General features: G+C 43.7%; 1 protein-coding gene across 2 annotated transcripts in view; it reads right to left on the bottom strand.

The window, feature by feature from the left end:
* Positions 1 to 20,073, bottom strand: part of GPR158 (G protein-coupled receptor 158) — a 210,278-nt gene extending 190,205 nt beyond the window's left edge. For both annotated transcript variants that reach the window (XM_005233875.3, XM_027781744.2), the window contains exons 1-2: positions 18,551 to 20,073; positions 3,691 to 3,796 (exon numbers count right to left, since the gene is read on the bottom strand). In XM_005233875.3, coding sequence (XP_005233932.1) covers positions 3,691 to 3,796; positions 18,551 to 19,422 — 978 coding nt within the window. In that variant the 5' untranslated portion in view covers positions 19,423 to 20,073. The remainder of the gene's footprint in view (positions 1 to 3,690; positions 3,797 to 18,550) is intronic.
* Between the last annotated feature and the right edge of the window lie 379 nt (positions 20,074 to 20,452).

The raw sequence follows: 20,452 nt of genomic DNA, 5'->3' as shown, positions 1-20,452 counted from the left end.
TGTACTTGAGTTGTAATATTCCTTAATTTCCCAATCACACACTATTTTTCTTTCAAGCAAGGACTAGCACTACAACTATTTCATCACATCATCAGGTTACTTGACACCTCCCAAAGCCAAATCCCAATGTCATGGTTAGCATCATCTCCTAGTGACTCTGTGCCACAGCACATGAGGGCAATACAGTACTTTCAACAACAACCTGTTTGTTTTCTGGTAGAAGATGGGTCCCATCCATTCCTTCCCTCTTCCTGTCTACCACATATGGACCGCTGGTTTACTACATGTTTACATGCGCTGTAGTGCACCTCCATCTCCCTCCTTTCCATTGATACTTATTTAGAAGGTAAACACTTCAGGACAGCACAGAAAGTAGGAAAATTTGTCTGCAATTGTCTAGTAGATTCCAGCCACTATTAACTAAAATAAGACAAAGAAAAGAAGCATTTTAGTAACCCATCGTTTTGGCTTTTTTTCTCCTCTTGTCCATTCCCTAAGACACTCCCTTTCCCTTCTCTGTCACTTGCTATATTTTCATAGTATTAGGGAAGAGAGGAATTCTATCTCTGAAATACTGATCTTAAGGCATAAAGATTTAATGGCACTGGCAGCCCAGCCATGTAGTATGGGCTATACAGTAAACAGATTTTCAGAACCAAATCAGAAATTCACTATGGCAAAGGCTTACCAGTCTGTGGAAAGGCTATGCTGCACTAAATACTCATGTCACCTACAAAACTAGAGAGGAAGGAAAATCCAGAGACCTCTGTTTTAACAAAGCGTTAAAAGCAGCATTTGGGACCTGCTTGTAAAGAAAGAAGTCCTCATCAGACTGAACTCTCCTGAAGTGGTGACTATAGGGTAAAAGAAGAGAAAGTTTCTCTATAGATTGTTCCCAGCAACTTCCCATACCCAGGGCCACTGTTACTGAGCGAGGAGTCACATCCTCTTTAGGTGCAATAAGGAAAGACACTCCCTGTTTTGCAAGTTTCATTTTGGGGGAGGTTTGTATTACCTATATATCCTTGTTAGCCATGAAAGTCTTGTTGATTTAACACTCTACTAAGTGCCATGGAGATGGAAGAACAGCCGGCAGGTTTTTGTTGAAAAGCCATTCATGAAGTGGCATTAATCTCCTTGCCCATGTTTTTAACACCTTAGGGTGTGAACACAAGCCACTCACATACACAGCACCCCTCATTAAAGATCTTCTGCCCTATAATGTATATTTTAATTCCTTTTTGCATCATAAGAACTCACTTATGGACTACAGCATCACAGTAGGCATACTAAAACAAAAACATGCAACTGTCCAGTAAAAAAAAAATGACAACCTCCTTTGTAACATCAGTAAATGTAGTGCCTCCTATTGTCAAAACAGCACAAAGTAGCTCTGGTTTTGTACTGATATATGAGGTTGGACTCAACAGTAGCAGAAGTGTTGTACAAAAAAGAAGTATTATTGCAAACCATGTAGAGCAGTTTGTTAGCCCTAAAAAACAAGGAAAACACTATGCAGAATAAACAGGGACAGAAAAAAACAAAGTAAAAACAGTGCAAGTCAGTCCGGTAAATAAAAGCTCTGCAAAGAAGCTTGCTTGAGGACAGAAAGCTTTACAACAACACACCCCAGAACCCCAACATGAAGAACCAATCTATAATGTACATTTTAAGTAGAAGAAATGTTATGGTCTCCTTCAGCAGACAGGAAATGTCCACTACCCTCTCAGCAACAGCGGGAAGCCCAGAATGCCAAGAACCCAGTTCTGGCTCAAAGTTGGTGAAAAAACTGTCTCTGCATCAGTGACCCACAACAGCCACCTTGGTTTCCCATGCACAGTAAGAGACCAAATCATAGAAGTGAGATTTTTCCAGTTTACCCACTGAGACACTAAAAACTATGGAATTAAAATGGGTTTTGCAAGTCATAGAAAATCTTCTGTAACCCTTAACGTTCTTTCACGCAGAATTTCATTCTGCACTCAGTTCCCTAAAGCAGTCTGCTTGCCTCATGTGCAATAATAAAATGGAAGGTAGATTTTACCGAATGTCGTATTCATGAAGAAAACCCCTTTCTATAATCAGAGTGAATTCTACAGAGAAACAGAAACTACTTTTTACTCCTGTGAAAATGAATTGTGAAGAGTGAAAAAAATCCTTTTATTTCCCTCCCTTCTTCAACAGATTCTTCCAGAGAGAGTAGCTTTTTGCATTGTTCTCTCCAGGACACGCTTAAGGACTTAAGAGTTGGAAGGGAGTGTAACTGTGGGATTATATCTGGTTTGGTTTGACTCATCTTCTGGTTTCCTAATAATACAGAGCACGATTAGAGAAAAAAAAAAAGTTATTACAGCCCATTACAGCAACGGGCTTTGAACCGGACCAAAGGTGCATTAAAGCCCACCATTGAGCTTTCTTTATTTTCTCCATTTCACTCTTGCCTTGGTTTTTCTTAAGTCTTCTCATAGGGTTTTTTTCCTCCCTTTTCTTCTTAGTTGCAGGACGAGATACAACTTACAATCCCACTCCTCTGCTGACAATTTTGCTCATAAGACATTAAGAAAAGGAGGAGAACTTGCCAAAATATATAATCACATTCAGGATAACTAGCATATATTAAAAAAGATGTTTATCAGATCTCATGGGAAACTATTTCTTCCAGGAAGAAACAAGATATTAAAGCATTCCCTTGAATTCAGAAGTCAAAAAGTACTTAAAATATTTTTGCAAATGGAAAAATATTTCCATTTGAAATTAGTCTTTATCAAAGACTACTTGATTTCTCATTTCAAGTTTAAGGAAAAAAATTGCAAATGAAAAATACCAGAAAGGATGTATACAAAAATTCTGAGTTTTTCTTGCTCAAGAATGTTAGCAGATGAATTCATCAAAACCAACTCTTTCCCTAAATTTAGATTTGACTTTGATAAATTGGCATTTTATAACTAATTTGGTAAACACCTCCTGACTTCCAGTAGACAAGTCAACTTTCCCTACATTTTAATCGCCCTTTTTGAAAGCACAAAGTGCATGAGGTACCTACTCCCACAGAAAACAAAAGGGTGCCTCTGAAAACAACAACATATGCCATAACAAAAAAAAATAATCACTGAATGTATTTTGTTTTAAAGTTTCATTGAACATATATGACTGGCCAGGCTGAATGATCTACCATATGCTAACAGACGGAGCCAGGCACAGACCTTCAAAAGAAAGGGGAAGCAGGAAGGAGCTGAACAGAAACATTTAGTCAGCTCTGTCAAAACCTTGGCATTTCTGTTAAGAATCACAGTATCCAATTCTTGCCTGTTATTCTGTATCATTCTACCAAGAGCCCATGTTTTTCTGAATAATTATTAGTAGCTTTTGAGCTACTTTATCTGTATTTTGCAAGGCTGTCCAGTCAAAAGTGACACTGACATTAGAAGTCGATTTTGAGTGTAAACTAATTGTTTCATTTGCAAGCAGAACTTCATAAATCATTTCACTGGTAATATATTTTGTTTATAGCTGTTATTTCTGCACAATAACTTAACTTCTGCTAACTATTAACTTGCACAGAAAGATTTTTTCAGCTTACAAACCACATTTAAAGTCTTTAAAACAGATAGCATTTATACTACAGAAAATTATTCATAGGGGAAAGACTTGTTATTGAAGTGTAGCTCAGTCCCTTAGGGACAGACATACCTCAGAATTGTTGAGATGACACCGGTGCGTCCCCGAGAACCACCCCTCACTCGAACACTGGTCAATGTCCACCTTCTGCAGATTGATGTCAACTTTGACAACGCCTCTGAAAACAGAGAAAACCAGCCTTCAACACAGTGACTACAGAAACAGGTTAAACCTCTTTATGATGCTGTAGCCTGCAAAGTGGAACTACATCTTTCTTCTAAATATAGGATTTGATGAAAAGTCTGAAAACGGGTCAGTTTTATGTTCCTAAAGCCATGATGGCAGAGACACACTCTCACATTAGACCTTACTGAGATTACAACAAAAGCTCAGTAAATCTCACACGCTGACGAAGCATATTGCGGCAGGTAAGAATAAGTTATACACTCAAACAATTTAATGCCCTTCACATTTTACAACACGAAGAACTACGATACAGTGGAGGATCTGCACTACTTTTTCCCAAGGCCAGCAACCTCCCTGTCCAACACTGAATATATTACCAGGTGCCACACCTAACCCCAAAGCCCAGCAGTGACACCCTCACTTTTGCTCCAGGGAACATTATTTGCAACAACTGGCAAAAGTCTTTTTCTGTACCCTCCCCAGGGACAGCCTGGCCTCAGGCCTCTCCTCCAGCAGACACCCAAACACCCCTCTCCCCCACCTCTGCCAGCTGGTGCTGGTATAATACCAGATAAAACACACAGGTCTTCAAGGACTGTCAGAACTGCATTAGTGCTATGCCAAGAACACTCAAGTTTTCATCATCCGTTTCCTCAGAAATGTTTTTTGAATGAAAAGCTAACCACTTGATAACAAAGTTAACACTATTTTATAAATAACTCTGAAATCACCAAATGAAAAAAAGCTCCAAGACTGTAGTTGTGTGCCTTACAAAAACCCTTCTAAGATTTCCTTATTCTCTCTAAAATAACCTCCAGAACTACTTTGGATGGAGAACATTTATAGCATCATCTTGTGAGAGCATGTATCTGCGACTGCTTCACTGCTGTCTGGACTTAGCAAAAATGTCAGTATGCAACTTCTGGTAGTTAGATCATTACACAGACTCACTTGTAACAGAATACTCTGTACTGATGTCTTAAATCTAGGGTACCATTCCTTTTTAAGTCAAATATTCCAGCCACTTCAGAAAAAAAGATTTATTTCCACAGTCTGAACTTCCGTGACTACAAACACCGTCATCCCCTCATCAGGCTGTGGACTGCCAAAGGTGCAGCCCAACCTCTATCTCACAAACACCTTACCCAGCTCAAAGCATGCTGCCTCTTTAATTAAAGCTCACTACATCACCATCATCATAATTCCTACAGAGCCATATATTTGAGAGGCTACTTATGAACAAAATCAGAACAGGCGTAAGAGTGAGCTTGATCCAAACTAGGACAATACTGCTCCCTCATACCTGACCCCAGTATAACCAAGTGCAAAGTGACCATAGCAGCTATGTTTGGACATTCATCCTCAGACATGCTATACAGTCATTGCAGAAACACAAGCATATCGTTTAAGTGATCCAATGAAGAATGCATTAAGCAATTATGCAGGAAGTCAGACAGCACAGGTGCACTTCATTACCCTCTGCCTCCTGCCTAGAATCTAAACAATATAATGGTGGGCACACTTAGAAATTACCTGAAATATTTAAGTGCTGGCTCCACCAAGTTCAATTTGAAATAGCATACACCAAGCTTCTAGAATATTCAGAAGTATTTTTAATTTACAGCTTTGTGCCTTTCTGCACTTGAAGAACAGTCTCTCCAGGGACTGCTAAAACTACACTTCCACCCCAATTAACCGCTTCTTCCGTGTCCCAGGTGACCTCTGACTTCAAGGGAAAACCTGCCATCCTGTCCAGACTAACTCCTTATAAGATGCTGATGTCAGTGGATTACAAGCTTATCTTAACCTGATAACAAGGTATCTGTCTCAGATACTCATAGGCAGAGGTAACTAATTCCTCATCTGGTCACATGCAGATCCCACCAGGTAAGTTTCTAATACTTTCCGGACCTTTCTGAGCATAAATATTAGCATGTGGACTGGGGACAGGAGATGTTCTGCAAGTAAATAATCTCACCATGGCTGCATACAGGCACAAAGCAGGTAGCAGGACCAGGATCAACACTACTCCTTGCTTTCCTAGTTCATGTTATACACCAGGCACCTTGGCAAAGGTCTCTCAAACATTAACATGATTCCAACTACATTACAGAAATCAGTTTATATAGTACTAAAAAAAGTGATGATTCACCCTTATTAGGACTGCAAGAGATTCACCTGGGAGACTCTCAAGCACCTTAGGGAAGCAGGTCTATTTCCGTTTCATGGAAAGCTTTTCCCTTGTGGACATTTTGTTTTTAACTGGTAGGAAAGAAAACTCCCCTTTCCCTTTACAAATGCTTCCACAAAGAGGGACAGATTGCAAATTAAGGGTAAACAATCGCTCCTAGGAGAGGAAGAGCACCTTAAGATTTTGCTTGCAGTATCATGAGCACACCCTGAAGAAGCACAGTGTCAGTACAAAGAGATATAAACATTTTCAAGAGAAAACTTAACTAGAGTTTACTTGTGAGAAAGACAACACATACAAGCCAGAGGAACTGGGGACAGTAAACACACTAAGTAAGCATTTGAGTATGGCCTTGTACCAGACACACTGCAATTTGAAGAATTAGTGGCATTTTTTAGTGGGCCAAGAGGCAGAAAAGCAGGATAGCATCCTAATGCTCAGAGCCATGTACCGGAAAGAAAGGAAATGTACTTCCAGGTTTTTCACATCATAATTAAGTTACTTGTATCCTTTGAAAACCATTTGTTACAATTATTTTGTTCAAAACAGATATGAAAATCATAGATTCATACAGCAACTGTCATTGAAAGAAGCCTCTTGTGATCATCCAGTCCACCTGCTTAGAGCAGGCTCAGTTTAGCTGGGTTTTTTAATACCTCAAGGGAGACTTCACCACCACTGGGAAAACTGATCTAGTGTCTGACCACCCTCACACTGTCAAAAAAAAAAAAAAGCTTCTCTGATGATTAAACGTAGTTTTTTTGCATTTCAATTTGTGCCTGTTGTATTTTCTGCCCTTTCACCGACTACCCCTGAGAAAAGTCTGGCCCTACCTCCTTTATGGTTTTTTCCATCAGGTATTCACACATGTGTAAGATCCTCCTGGAGCCTTTTCTTCTCCAGGCTGAATCATCCCAGCTCACTCAGCCCTTCTCTTTCAGATTCTCCAACCTTTCATCATCTCTGTGGCCTTCACTAAGCTCACTCCAGCACATCTATGTCTCATTCTGCAGAGCCCAGAAGTGGACACAGCCCTCCTGATGGGGCCCCATCAGGCTGGGTGAAGAGGAAGGACCACCTCGCTCAAGCCACTGGCGACACTCTTCCTCTCACAACCCAGAAGGCTGTCAGTCATCTTTGCCACAAGCACACTCTGAGTGTGTTGTATGTTGTAAAACCTATATTTACAGAAGAATTTTTTTGCCTGTACTGTTAAATCATAAAAAACCACCATGTCAAACTGGTGCCCACCAGGACCCTCCAGACCTTTTCTACAAAGCTGCTTTCCAGCCATTAAGCCCCCAGCCTGTACCGATACATGGAGTTATTCCTCCATAGGTGCAGTACTTGGCATTTCCCTTTGATGAACTTCACAGGGTTCTCATTTGTTTGTTTCTCCAGCCTGTTTTAGTCCCCCTGAATGACAAAACAACTATCTGGTCTCTCAGCCACTCCTCCGGATTTTTATCATCTGCAGACTTGCTAAAAGCACACCCTACCCTACTGTCCAGGCCACCAAATGAAAGTGTTAAACAGAATTGGCTACACTATCAGCCCTTGGGGTATATTAATATTGACTGACCTCCAGCTGAACTCGTCACTACACACAGGAGGTTATTGGGTTGATTAAACACTATTTCCCCTTCATAAACCCATGCTGACTACTCCTAATCACATTCTTCTCCATGTGTTTCAGAAGTAGTTTCCAGGAAGATCTGCTCCATCACCTTCCCAGGGACTAAGATGAGGCTGATCAGCCTGTGTTTCTCAGAAAACATTAAGTCTTGCCCTTTCCACGTCCTTCGTCACAAAGTCCACTGCCTCATTGAGCAGCTGGCCCACATTCTCCCTAGTCCCAGTTTTGCTTCCAGCGTATTTTTGTTGCCCTTCATGTCCCTCCCACCAGATTCAGCCCCATATGGGCTTTGGTTTCCCTGACTCCATGCATAGAATCATTTAGGTTGGAAAAGACCTTTAAGACCACCAAGTCCAACCATTAACCTAACACTGCCAAGTCCACCACTAAACCACGTCCCCAAGCACCACATCTACACATCTTTTAAATACTTCCAGGGATGGTCACACAACCATTTCCTTGGACAGCCAGTTCAAACACTGGATAAACCACTTGGTGAAGAAATTTTTCCTAACATCCAACCTAAACCACCATGGCGCAACTTGAGGCCATTTCCTCTGGTCCTATCATTTCTAACATGGGAGGAGAGACCAACACCCACCTGCCTACAAGCTCCTTTCAGGCAGTTGTAGAGAGCGATCAAGGTCTCCCCTGAGGCTCTTTTTCTCAAAGCTAAACAACCCCCATTCCCTTAGCTGCTCCTCATATGACTTGTTCTCTAGACCCTTCACCAGCTCCGTTCCCCTTCTCTGAACACTCCAGCACCTCAATATCTGCCTTGCAGTGAGGGGCCCAAAACGGCACTACTGAGACTGCAACTCGAATACAGTGTTCAAAGTACAGGGGGACAATCACTGCCCTTGTCCTGCTGGCCACACTGTTTCTGTGAACACGAGCATCTTGTATCAATCATGCTCAGACCATGCCTCCATATTCATCACAGGTTACCTGACCCTGCTTCCACCTCTTGTGCACTTTCATTTTACTCTTGAGTTTTGTCAGAAGCTCCTTGTTATGCCACAAAGGCCTGAAAATTATCTAATTTCAAAATGTTTTCACAATACTTCTTCCAGAAACACTACAAAATTCTTCCTTTTAAAACTGTGTCTTCCCTTTGCTTCTCATGCTAAAGCTTTTTAGAACGTTTGCCTTTCACAAAACCCAGTCTTCATGAATTCAATACATCTCTACCTACACTCTTCTCCTGTCTGTAGCTCTTCTGTAGCACAGCCTCAACTTCTGATACGATTAAGTTGTTCTGTTTTTTCCTTTTCTCAGAGCTTTATGAATTTCTGCAGTGAAAACAGGAAGGAAAAACTACAGTAAAGCCCAGAGGCAGGCATATGAAAGCAACCTCTCCTGACAGTTAATATCTACCATACACTTACCATTTTTGCCCCCTGTGGTGCACATTATTCTTTTTTCACTAGACCTCTGCAATATATGTTCATGCTTCATGGCAACATCGCAGTTCTGATGATATAGTAGCAGGGTCTGCTACTACCTGAGGATACCTTACTTTCAAAAGAAAAGGGTTTTTTTTAAGCATGCATGTGGCATTTACAGAAAGCATGATGGTAGCACAAAACTTCTACTGCATTCAAAATGGCAACGCACCCCAAGTAAAACACCGCCTCAGACTTGTACCCCACCATTATTATACATAGAGTACACCAATATGTGATATATTTCTGAAATTCATCTGTGATTAATACAGGAGCTGGCACAGTCTGTTTAGCCACCCACATTTCCAGTTATTTTTGATTCAACATTCAGAAAATGGAACATACGGGAAAACACATCCTCCTAGAATGTATATGGACCAACTACCTGTGTTATATTTATTGAACTAACTGGGAATAACTGCAGCTCTGCAATCTTGATAGAAGCAATCAAGACAAATATTAACAGTATAAGAGCAGACTCAGATTATCAGCATAACACATTCATCCACACTGACAGTGCTGCCTGGCTGAACCCAAGCCACAGTGGAGAGTTAGTAACAATATTACTAGTAATTGTGGGCCATCTGGCAAGTAAGTATATTTTGTTAATCTCCTTTAACAATAAATATGTCTTCTGCCACAACTTTACAGTCCTTAACACGGAAAAAGATACTTAAGGATATCACATTCGTGTTTAACATGTAGTTAAGAAAGAATCAGCTGAATTGTACATAATAGATAATCATTGAAGAATGATGTCATGAAGGATTTTCTGTCAGGTCAGAGGTTTTATTTAAGAGGCTTTCACATCTGTCTTAATTTCCAGTAGCACTGTTTGTTGGCATGCTGTTTGCCTTGAAATCTGTGCCAGAAATTGATTTAAGCTTATTTTCCCAACCTACTAGCTATTCTTGATAGTTTCAGTAGTTATAATATTTCATTGTAACAACATGTTATAAAACCTGTATTTACAGAAGAATTTTTTTTGCCTGTACTGTTACATCCTAAAAAATGTAGAAGGAACGTGTCTGCTTTCTCCCAGCCAGCTTAAGCCAGAAATGCACAAAATAATAGCCTGTCAACTTTTAGATAGCGATAAACAGTATCTTTGTCTTATAGATCTTCAGAAGCTTTTTGGCCCAGAGGTCATCACAGCCGAGCTAAACAGGCATTCAAAGTTTGTCTTCTAAGTTTGTATGCTTATTTTTGTACCTGTAAGCATTGCAGGCAGCCATGAAAAAGGCATAAGGCATAGTTATCACATGCTGAAGCATACAGCCCCCAAATCCAAATACCTGCCTAGATCCTTGCTGCCATATTCATTCACCCCTACACGCTGCCCTTCATAATTACTCCTTACCACAAAATGAGGAGGTAAGAAAAATTCTCTACAGCCATCCCAAATCTGCAAATGCCCATACCTCTAGATGAATGTAATCAGAACAGCAAATGTTTTCAGGGCAGATATATTTTCTGGCCTTTCTCATTTTGGAGCCTGACACTCTCAAGAATACTAATTTTCAAACAGTGCATAGCACCTGACACCTGAAGCTCCTTTAGTGTACCATCAACTGAGCATCCAAAAATAATCCTGGTGTCAAATTCAAAAGTGACTTTCAGCCATAAGTCTTACTGGCAATCAGCAGCTTCTGCAGGTTCAAGTTGCTTTTGAGAGTTGAGGTTTAGGATCAAGCATCACTTAGACATTTTTGAAACCATTACCTCTGCATATCCAGGCAGATTCACAAAAGGTTACTGGGACATTACATACAACATGATTTTGACCTGGTCACAGAGTTACTGCTGATTTCTTATAGCTAGGACAGAGACAAACTCACCTAATACCTCAGCCACAGCATGACTGCTGCTTTTCAGCACACATTTTGACAGGAGAACCAGCTTTCACTAAAAATAAACTTAACTGAAGAGCAAGGTATAGTAGTGTGGGCACATGAATTAGGGTTCACCTGCACAGAACACCCCTCCAGGCCATTTGAGGCAGTACTACAAGGGCAGCATACTTGAAGCTGAATCCTCTGTCATCTGAAGAATTATTTCAGATTTAAATCAGCCTTCAGATTTATGGCATGCAGTGTCATCTCTCTAGGGATTTCCTTGCAGTTTAGTCAGAGAGCTTCCCAAGTACTTTGAGGGGTGATATTATTTTTTCTCAATGATGTTCAAGTAGCTGCTAGCATCCAACTCAGTCAACAAAGCATCACCTTACAGTGGAGTCAAATTCAAGCTATTCGGTAGGAAACCAGTATTCATATTTTTTTTAGTGCTCTCACTACTATACATGGGGTCAAAGAGACAGGTAGAAATAAAGGGCCTCAAGGAACAGTATAGAAGATAGATATATATAAAAGAATATAAGATTTAAGAAAAGACACTGGGAACAAGAAGAAGTTTTTAATTAGCAGGATCCTACACAGGAGAGGTGGCCTCGGCTTAACTATACCCAGTTTTCTGACCCTGAAGATTTATTTAAAGGTAGTTTTAAAACTGAAAAGTGGAAGCCAACATTTTACAAAAAAAAAAAAAATGGAGAGGCATAGATCTGGGCAAGGAACATGCAAAACTACAAAAGTGTAAGACAAAAATGAAGAGACATTTTTAGAAGCAGCATGTTAAAAGCATAGGCTCTACTAATTAAAAACTTTTCAAATATCTGAGAAAAACGAAGCCTTAAGTAAAATCTGTAAGGCCAACAGACAATCAAGATAGAAAACTTGCTCAGAGTAGAGACAGCCTTTGCAGAGAACTATTTTTACCACTGCACACTTTAGAGCCAGGAAGGCTCCAACCTTTGAGCCATTCCTGATAGTATCAACGTGACAAAAGTCAGCTTTCACGTGCAGGGAGGTTAACAAGCTGGGCACCACAACTATCCCTTCTTTGTTCAACACATTCCCAGATGACCACAAATGGATGACCAGTGACAAAGTTTGGCGGTGATAAAAATACTTAGTATAACCCACAGCTAAATCTGACTGACATAGAGAAGATGAATGAACTCTTTCCACAGTGTTTTGGTGTGGTTTTTTTTAATCACAAGAATCTGGGATCTCCCAATGAATTTAGATTCGTGGAACAGATTTAAAAACAGAAGTTGTCTCTTTTCTTCAAGCTGTTCATAATTATGAAATCCATGCCGAACTACATTGCAGAAGACAAAAATGGGTTAAAAAGTGAATTAGAATCAAGGAGGTCAATTTAATTCATACTATTAACACTTCTTTAGATAGAATAGACTCTGATTTTATTATTATTAATTATTATTACTTATTATCACTTATTATCTGTAATGGGATATAACAAAGATAGGAGAACCATGCACATCCACCGCTCTTACATTTTCCCGTAAGTACTTGCGAGAAGCTGCTTTTGGAGAGCGAGCCAGGTAAGCCTTTCACCTGACCTAACACAGCAGCGTTTTTGTTGTCACCTTTAGGAACATTTCTCTATCTCAGCCCAGGTTCATGAGCAGAGAGAATATAAGGTGACAGTCCTGGAGCTGAATCTGAGACAGCAGGGACTGTCACATGTCCATTCTCCTCAAAAGAGCTTTGATAACCTGCTGTGCTGGAAGCCTTGCCCAAGCGGGAGAACAGAGGAGGGGAAACTGCAGTTTGACCCCAAAAGCCAATTCCTTTTATTGCAACTCAACATGCGCTACATAATTGTGGACACGAATGCAGCAAGTGTTTCAGTCCCCCCCTGGCCATATTTAACTTCTTTCTTTTAAGACCCACTTCTGTTTCTCCAATAGTGAAGAGAGCTGAATCATGTTTCTAAGAAAAGAAATCCCTATTTATTATTTCTTTTCTTTCATCACCATCCAGTTTTCTACCCTCATCCATGACCTCGTACAAAAGAGGCAGAGACTTAACTGATTGTCTAGAGAATACTTAAAGCATACTGGGGGTTTCTATAAGCCGGCCGTAAGTCATAGGAAGATGTTTCTTTGTTCTCACTTCTTTTCAGGAATATAAATCCAGACTTTCAGAACTTCTAGGAAATAAGTTATTCCTTTTCATCTTTAAAGCCTGTTCTAAAGCCACCCACACCTTCAATCACATTATATAGGCCAGGGTGTGTTACAGAAAAAAATGTTAGCCTCACGATTTTAAAATATTTTCAGGATTATACAACTAATGTATCATGGCACAAAAAAAAAAATCAAAAGCCTCCTAAACAGTTTAAATACATTTTATTTCTTAGTTCAGCACTGAGACTAAAGAGAAACTAAGGGAGAAAATAAAAAGGGGCCTAAAGGAAGAAATTAACGAAAAAAGTTACTTGTTTTTACAATCTCTTTTCTTGCATCTACATTTATGGTTATTTTACCAAACAATTTAATAGCTGTGAAATATTTAGCAGAAGATGAATCACATATATTCCACAAGAAATTACTTATTTGTCATATATACTTCTACCTCCATGGTTTAAGTTAAGGAAACATTATTGAAGGCAAATAAGAGCCTCATTATGACCTAACACTGGAGTGGTCTGAGTCATTGTTAATAGTACAGTGGAAATAACTACATTACACTGCCTTTAGGGAAGAAAAAGCTAAATTTAGCTATGCAATAAAGATTAATCTTTGCACCAAGGAATACTTTTCCATTAATTAAGAGAGAAGTAGCAAATGTCAGGAAGACAAAAAAATATTAAGAGGTAACACTGGATTCAGCCAAACTTCAGAATGAAGTTATCAGCAAATGCTCCATAACACCATCATTCAAAATAATAAAAAACACAAACCACACAACAACAACAAAAACAAACTTACTCAGCTTGCTGATTGTGTACCTCTGCCAAAACAGCCATTATTTCATTGCATTCTCCCAACAGTCCTTAAAAAAAGATTGCAAATACTGCCCTAGCTTTGGTGAAAAAACTACCTGGCCTTGCTGGAACACAGTGGGAGAGGAAAAATGCCCCTGTATCCTAGAGATATTCTGACCTCCTAGGTGGAACAGTGCAAGAGCGATGACCAGTTCCCAAAATGTTGGCATATTACAACACAACCTTAAAAAAACCGAGAACAGCACACAAGAACATTTTGAACTGCAAAAGCAGCAATTCATTCATCAGAGTTTGGGGATAGCTGATGTCATTGCACAAAGCTGAAACACTGCACATGAATCTGACTACCCACATTCAAGAAATACTGGAACAAGACTTGAAAAGAGGGAATATAGCAATAGAGCTTATAACAGGAGACTAAAGAAAGCTGATTTGTGTAGTCTAGTAAACAAAGTTGAAGAAGGGAGTGCTGCCTATAAATAGGTCAGGGCAGTAAACATCAGTGAAGAGTGCTATTTCAGATATAAGGCAGTTCTGGAACAGCAATAAATGAATAAGAGCTGACTGTGAATAAATTTAGATCAGAAATCAGAAGACACTAACCAACCATTAGGCCTGGTATGCCAGTGGACTGGTGAGTCAAGAGGGAAACCCACCTACTTCAAGATGGACATTGGTTAACCGATGACACTAAGTTGGCTTGTGCCAACAGTCACTCAGGAAGACTTTTTTTTTTTTTTTTTAAAGTTGTATGTTCCTAGTAGCATGTCTTTCTTCTAGATCAAGCAGTGATCCTCCTCACCAGCCTTGTAGGCTGCTGAAGCAATGAAAACCTCCCATTTCCTCTCCAGGAGCCAAGTAAGCAGTTTTAGAGAAGGAACTGTACTCACAACATGCAGCTTCTCACACCTTTCCACTTCCACAGTAGGGCTGCAAACAGATCACCACGTGGCATGGAATATGGTTCAGTCTCATCACATAATAGGAAGTAGCAGAGGAGAGTCACAGAAGATCAGCGACAAATGCTATCACGCTCTACCCTCGCCAGTACTAGAGTTGTAAAGTGATTGGGCACATTAGTGAATTCTAGCTGCAAACTTCATCAATTTAGACTTTTTACAGAAGGAGAAGGGAATGGTTAATATCACTAAGCAATTACTCCTAGTCTCATGGATCCTCATTCCTGAATGAAAGCCTACACTGTATTTTGTAAGCAGGTGGTAACATTCTCTCCCTGCACTTTGGGTGGACCAAAGACCAGTGAATGCAGACAAAAAAACCCACCAGCAAGCACTGCTAAGAGGCTTGACAGTCAGGACCACTAGCTTAGCACTGTGCTGGGCTAATGTGGTCCTACTGGGCCTGGACAGCTTCTGGTGAGTTTAACAGAACAATCAAGTTGTCCTTCGTTTCTCTGCTTCATCTCAGTATTGGTCTACAATGCTAGCCTTGACAAGACAACTTAAGACAACCGTATTCTCTCACCTTCCTTGGTCTTCCTTTGGACAGTTTGGCTGTCATCTCTTGGGAAGGGGGGGAGAGGGCAGGAGGCGAAATTAAAGACAGATAGCAAGCTGCTTGCAAGAGCGTCCCTGCCTGGAACACTTGCTTCCTCTGGCAGGAGGCACTCTAACCCTTCAAGACAACAACAAAGCTTTTTGTGTTTTTGCTGCACTTTCAGAACATCATTGACAACAAGATTGCAGTAGTAGCATGTATTGAACATAACCAGTAGGAGTTATTAGTATTGCCTTCATTAAACTCTTCCCATTGCTACACCACATGACATACCCATCTGTTATGCTGCAACAGAAGAGATATCAAGCAGCAGTAGCAATGGCTTTTCTTTCTGCAATCTGAAAGAACTCCATGGAGATAACATGTTCCTGAAGGTCTCCTAACCTAATGTACCATGCCATAAACCTAATGTCGGCAAAGACAAAGGTACATAAACTGTTAGAAGAACACTAAAGGGGCATGCACTAAATTACCATCAGTGCCCTCACACCAGTCTATTAAATAGAAAGAGCATGTAAACTGATCCATTTACATGTTCCTAACAGATGGTTCAGAGGCACTTTGTTGGGAAAACCAAGGTAGTTTTCTCAAAAGATGGAGGTTAATACATGATGCTTTTTACCACACAGGCCTTAAACAGGAATTGAAACCATTGTGTCACTCAAAGACAGACGGTGAGGGGAAATAAAGCTTATTTCAAGAGGCACCTTTAATAATTAATACTAATGTTCTAATAACTACATCAGTTTTTACATTTTTATATTACATGCTTGTACTTTAAACCATTTCTTAAGAATTCTCATTGAGGCTGTTTGCCTATCAAATATATAAAATACTGTGCAAATATTAAGACATTCCCACAAGTCTTGGGCGAAGTATATTTTGCTTATACTATTTCCTATGTAGTTGCAGAGTTACTTTTTCAGTATCCCAAATAATAAGCTTTTCTTAGAAGTCCATCTTTCATGTAACATATCTCAACCTAGGAACAAAGAACTATCATTTAGCCTTGCCAGATTATGTGCATATAGATATATATATATATGTATTTCTTACACTTGTTTCCTTATATAGTTACCAAAAACATACTGACCCACTTCCTTAGAAATGCTTACCAACTCATCTCTAGTGTTGATACAACAAAACTTTGTTAGTTTTGTCCTAACTGTTCAGTACAGCAACAATAAAATACTTTGAATTTGCACAGCATACCCCATTGCAAGATCTTCTAAATAAGAAGAGGTTCTCCAAGTTTAGATGTGCTTAATGGAAGCCCTTTAAAGTATCAGTTACAACAGTTTATTCCATTTCTTCAACTGATATGACACCCACATGGTAAATAGAGACTGGGAAGATAAGGAAATGAAGGCAGCGTTTTGTACTGCACCCAGGAGGACCTCTACTGGTTGCCTTGGTTGGCCAGGGTTACCCCAAAATGGACCTGGTGCGTTATGCACACCAGCACTACCACAGCAGAAACCTACACCACCAAGATGCTTCCTGGCATTACAGCATCTTGGCACAGACCTGAGATTGAAGCTTTAGACTCTCTTGTTTAAAAGGCATGTTTTTTCTCTTCACTGAAGTCACGACTGAGCTCCGTTGGATTAAGCTTTATATCAAGATCTAAATTCTCAGACAGGTGGTTAGTGGCTGCCATCCCACTCCCAGCCTGGTGGTTTTTCAGGTTATGTGAACCTCTACCCCCAACAAGAGAGTATCACAGCCTGCATGAGCTTTCACCTGCATCCTGAAGTTCATCCTGAAGTGTGAAATACTGTATTTCAATGACCTATGGAGAAGTTTCCTGAACTTTTCTGGACCCCTTGCTAGGGTCCAGAAGACCACTGCAGTAGAGCTATTCTTGGGTTTTAGTCTTGAGAGGAATTCAGCAACAGCCAGCCTGCAGATGAGCTCATTTTACCTTAAGCCTACCAACCCCCTAAGTGAAAATTTCAGAGCAAAAGGTAATTCAATAGGGAAATAAGCAGCCACTCTCTATTCAACAGACTTTTTCCCCAAGGATGCATGACTGCATTCACACCCGTTTGATCCCACTGGATTTCAGACTAAGCCAAGAAAACCAGCGTTCACAGACACTATTGCCTCACTACTGAGGTGCAACAAGATCTCTCTGGTGCCTACTATGTTCTTGTCTTTTATCTTTACCCACTACTGATTTGCAGCACAAAGCAAATTCTGTGCTCCTCTCACCCCTAGAGAAATGCCAGCTGCTTCTGGGCAGTGGGCCTTCCCCAAAGGATACTGTTACCCATGAGCTTCACCACAGAAGCGCTGTGAGGAAATCTGGCATCCTGTACCCCACAGGCTGCTCTCATTCTTTGAGCAAATCCCTCTTTGCTGTCAAACACGAAGACACAGGAGCAGGCCTTTTTACAGCCCCCTCTCTACTAGTCACAGCCTAGTTGCAGAGTCCTGGGGTTAACAGCAATAAGAAGTCAGCAATTCTTTCCATATGCCAGGTATCAGCTACACAGCTATAAACCGGGAGGCATCCTAAGGAAAGCTTTTCTACTGCCAGTTCAGGATGTTGCCACATGCACTGTGACAGAACTGCAGTCACACACGCTTATTTACCTACAAACGTACTGACCGCTGACCAGGCTCGAGCACCCCACAGTGGATGATGTGCTCTGGAGACCAGAAATCACAGTTCACCAGCGTAACAATGTTGTATGCCCAGTTGGTTAAAAGCACAGCTGGGGTCAAGCAAGGTTTAATTATGCAGCGTAGTAAGAAACAACACCTCAGTAAACATCTTCCAGTTGCAGTCAGAAATAACCTACACCTGGCAACAGCTGCTCCCCTCTCCCCACCAGAAATACACCAGGAGCATAACCCACACGCACACCTGTTTCGCTGGGAGCAGGTAAAGCAAATGCTGTCTTACAGACAGAGATGAAAGCGATTCTTTTACCGAGTAACACCTCCCTAAGGCACACGAAGGTAGAGCTCCACAGGAAGGCCTGAGGTTGCTCTGCGGTGTGACTGAGCAGCCTGCCTGCAAGAGTTGATCAGGTCACTCCAGAGACACCGCACACCCTTTCCTAGGAGGGGGGCAGAACCAGAACCCCATCCTACCCGCTTCTTGGCAGAAAGCAAGCAGAGCAACACCCCTCCTACCTGAACTCGGGGAGCAGGTTTGGCCGCAGCCCATAGAAAGCTGCTGAGAGAGTCACCAGCCAGCCGGGTTTGTAATTCCCATTCTCACACTCCAGGTATGGCGAGGACCACCTGATGTGGCTCTTATCAGCAGTGAAGCCCTCCCGCCTCTTCCAGCTGTTCTCCAAAGTTCTGGGGCCAGTGTTTAACACCTTCCTGTGCAGATGAGGCCTCCACTTGCGCTTCAAGCCGTGGAACCACTCTGTTTCCACAGAGGCGTTGGCCAGGCGGTGAGCCGAAGAGGACAAGTCCTGCAGGAGGACCTGGCTCTCATGCCGGCTGGCCTGGAGGAAAACCTGGGGGGTGGAGGAGAAAGGCTCCGCGCTGAAAGTGATAGCTGCCCTGGAGATGTTGGGGTCCCCCTCCAGGAGGCTCCTGATCAAGGCGCGGTACCACTCCAGGTCCTCCTGCAAGTTCTGCTCCCGCGACTTATTGCTCTGGAGGATCATGTTGAGGAAGTTGGTGGCGTGGGTGAGGGTGTCCAGGGCCCCGTGCAGGGAAGGGTGCGAGGTGAAGCGCGACTTGCCGGCGAGGCTGGCCAGCTCGTACCGCCCGGAGCAGTTGGCACGCCGCAGCTCCCGGGAGTCGCCCGTGTAGAGGAACGAGGCCACGTCCTGGGGCACCTCCTCGGCGAGCCGCTGCGCCAAGATGGTGCTCTCCGTAGAGCGGCTCCGCGGGGCCGGCGGCGGCTCCCGGCTCTTGATGTGGTTGTAAATAGGCTGCCTCCCTCTGAGAGCCCGCTCCCGGCCGCGCACCGCCTGCCCTTGGCCGGCGGCGGCACCGAGCCCCCGCTGGGCGAGAAGCAAGAGAAGAAGGAGCCGGAGCAAAGCCATGTCCCCCGGCGCTCCCGGCCGCGCAGGCACAGCGAAGTGGCTGAAGATGGGCTTCGCGCAGGCGGCCGCGGCGCAGGGGCACGAACGCGCAGGGGCGGCCGAGCGACAACGGGACGGAAAGCGGCCCCCGGCCCGCGAGTCACCTGTGGCGGCGGCGCCCGCGCCCTCCCCAGTGCGGGGCGTCGCGCAGCCCCGCCGCCGGCGCGGAGCGGCTCCCAGCCCCTCCGGCGACGGCAGCGACTGCAGCGAGCCCGCCTGCGCCTCCTCCCGCCGCGGCCACCGCGCTCACTGAGCCGCTGCCCAGCGCAAAGCGCAGGGGCGGCGGCGCCCGCGCCCGGCGCAGCGGCGGGTCCCCCCGCGGCGCCCCGCCGCCACCCGCGCTCCGCCGCTCCTCATCCTTCGGGCGCCGCTGCCAGAGAGAGGGGGGGGGGCCCGCGGCGCGGGAGTGCGACTCGCTGCGGGGATCGGCGGGCGGGCGCTCGGCTCTCCGAGCGAGGACCCCCAGCTGCGGGGGAACTGCTCACCGGGCGGCTCCGCCGCGGGCAACCCCTCGCCAGCCGGCACCCCTTCCCCGCCAGCCCTTATAGGTGTACGCCAGGCAGCTGCCGCCCTGTGTGGCCGCCTCGCCTGTCAGTCAGCCGGCAGCCATTCACGGGGCAGGAGGACGGCGCTGTGCGGGGCTGAGGGAGGTGGTGCTGCCGCCGCCGAGAGGCGTCGAGGCACCTCGCCTCACCCGCCGCCGGCCCCGCGCGGGGCGCAGACGCGGCCCCCCCCCCCCCCCCGCACCGGCGGCCGCTCCGCTCTCCCCTCGGCCGAGGGACAGGGGCCGCGGGCGGGGAACCGGCCCGTGGGCGCTCCGCCGCGCCCCAGCCGGTGTGCGGGGCTTGCCCGGGAGTGTGGCAGCGACACCTGCTGGCCGGGCGCGGAGCGGCGCCGCTGCGCTCTGCGCCTACGCTCCGGGGGCGATCCGGCGGGAACCGCCGGGCAGCGGCGGCGGGGGCGGAGGGGAGCAGGGGGGTGCCGGGCGTTA

The sequence above is a fragment of the Falco peregrinus genome, chromosome 5 (genome assembly GCF_023634155.1).
Source record: "Falco peregrinus isolate bFalPer1 chromosome 5, bFalPer1.pri, whole genome shotgun sequence".
NCBI classification, from domain to species: Eukaryota; Metazoa; Chordata; class Aves; order Falconiformes; family Falconidae; genus Falco; species Falco peregrinus.
The sequence above is the reverse complement of the archived record's forward strand: the minus strand, read 5'-3'. Positions and strand labels throughout refer to the sequence as shown.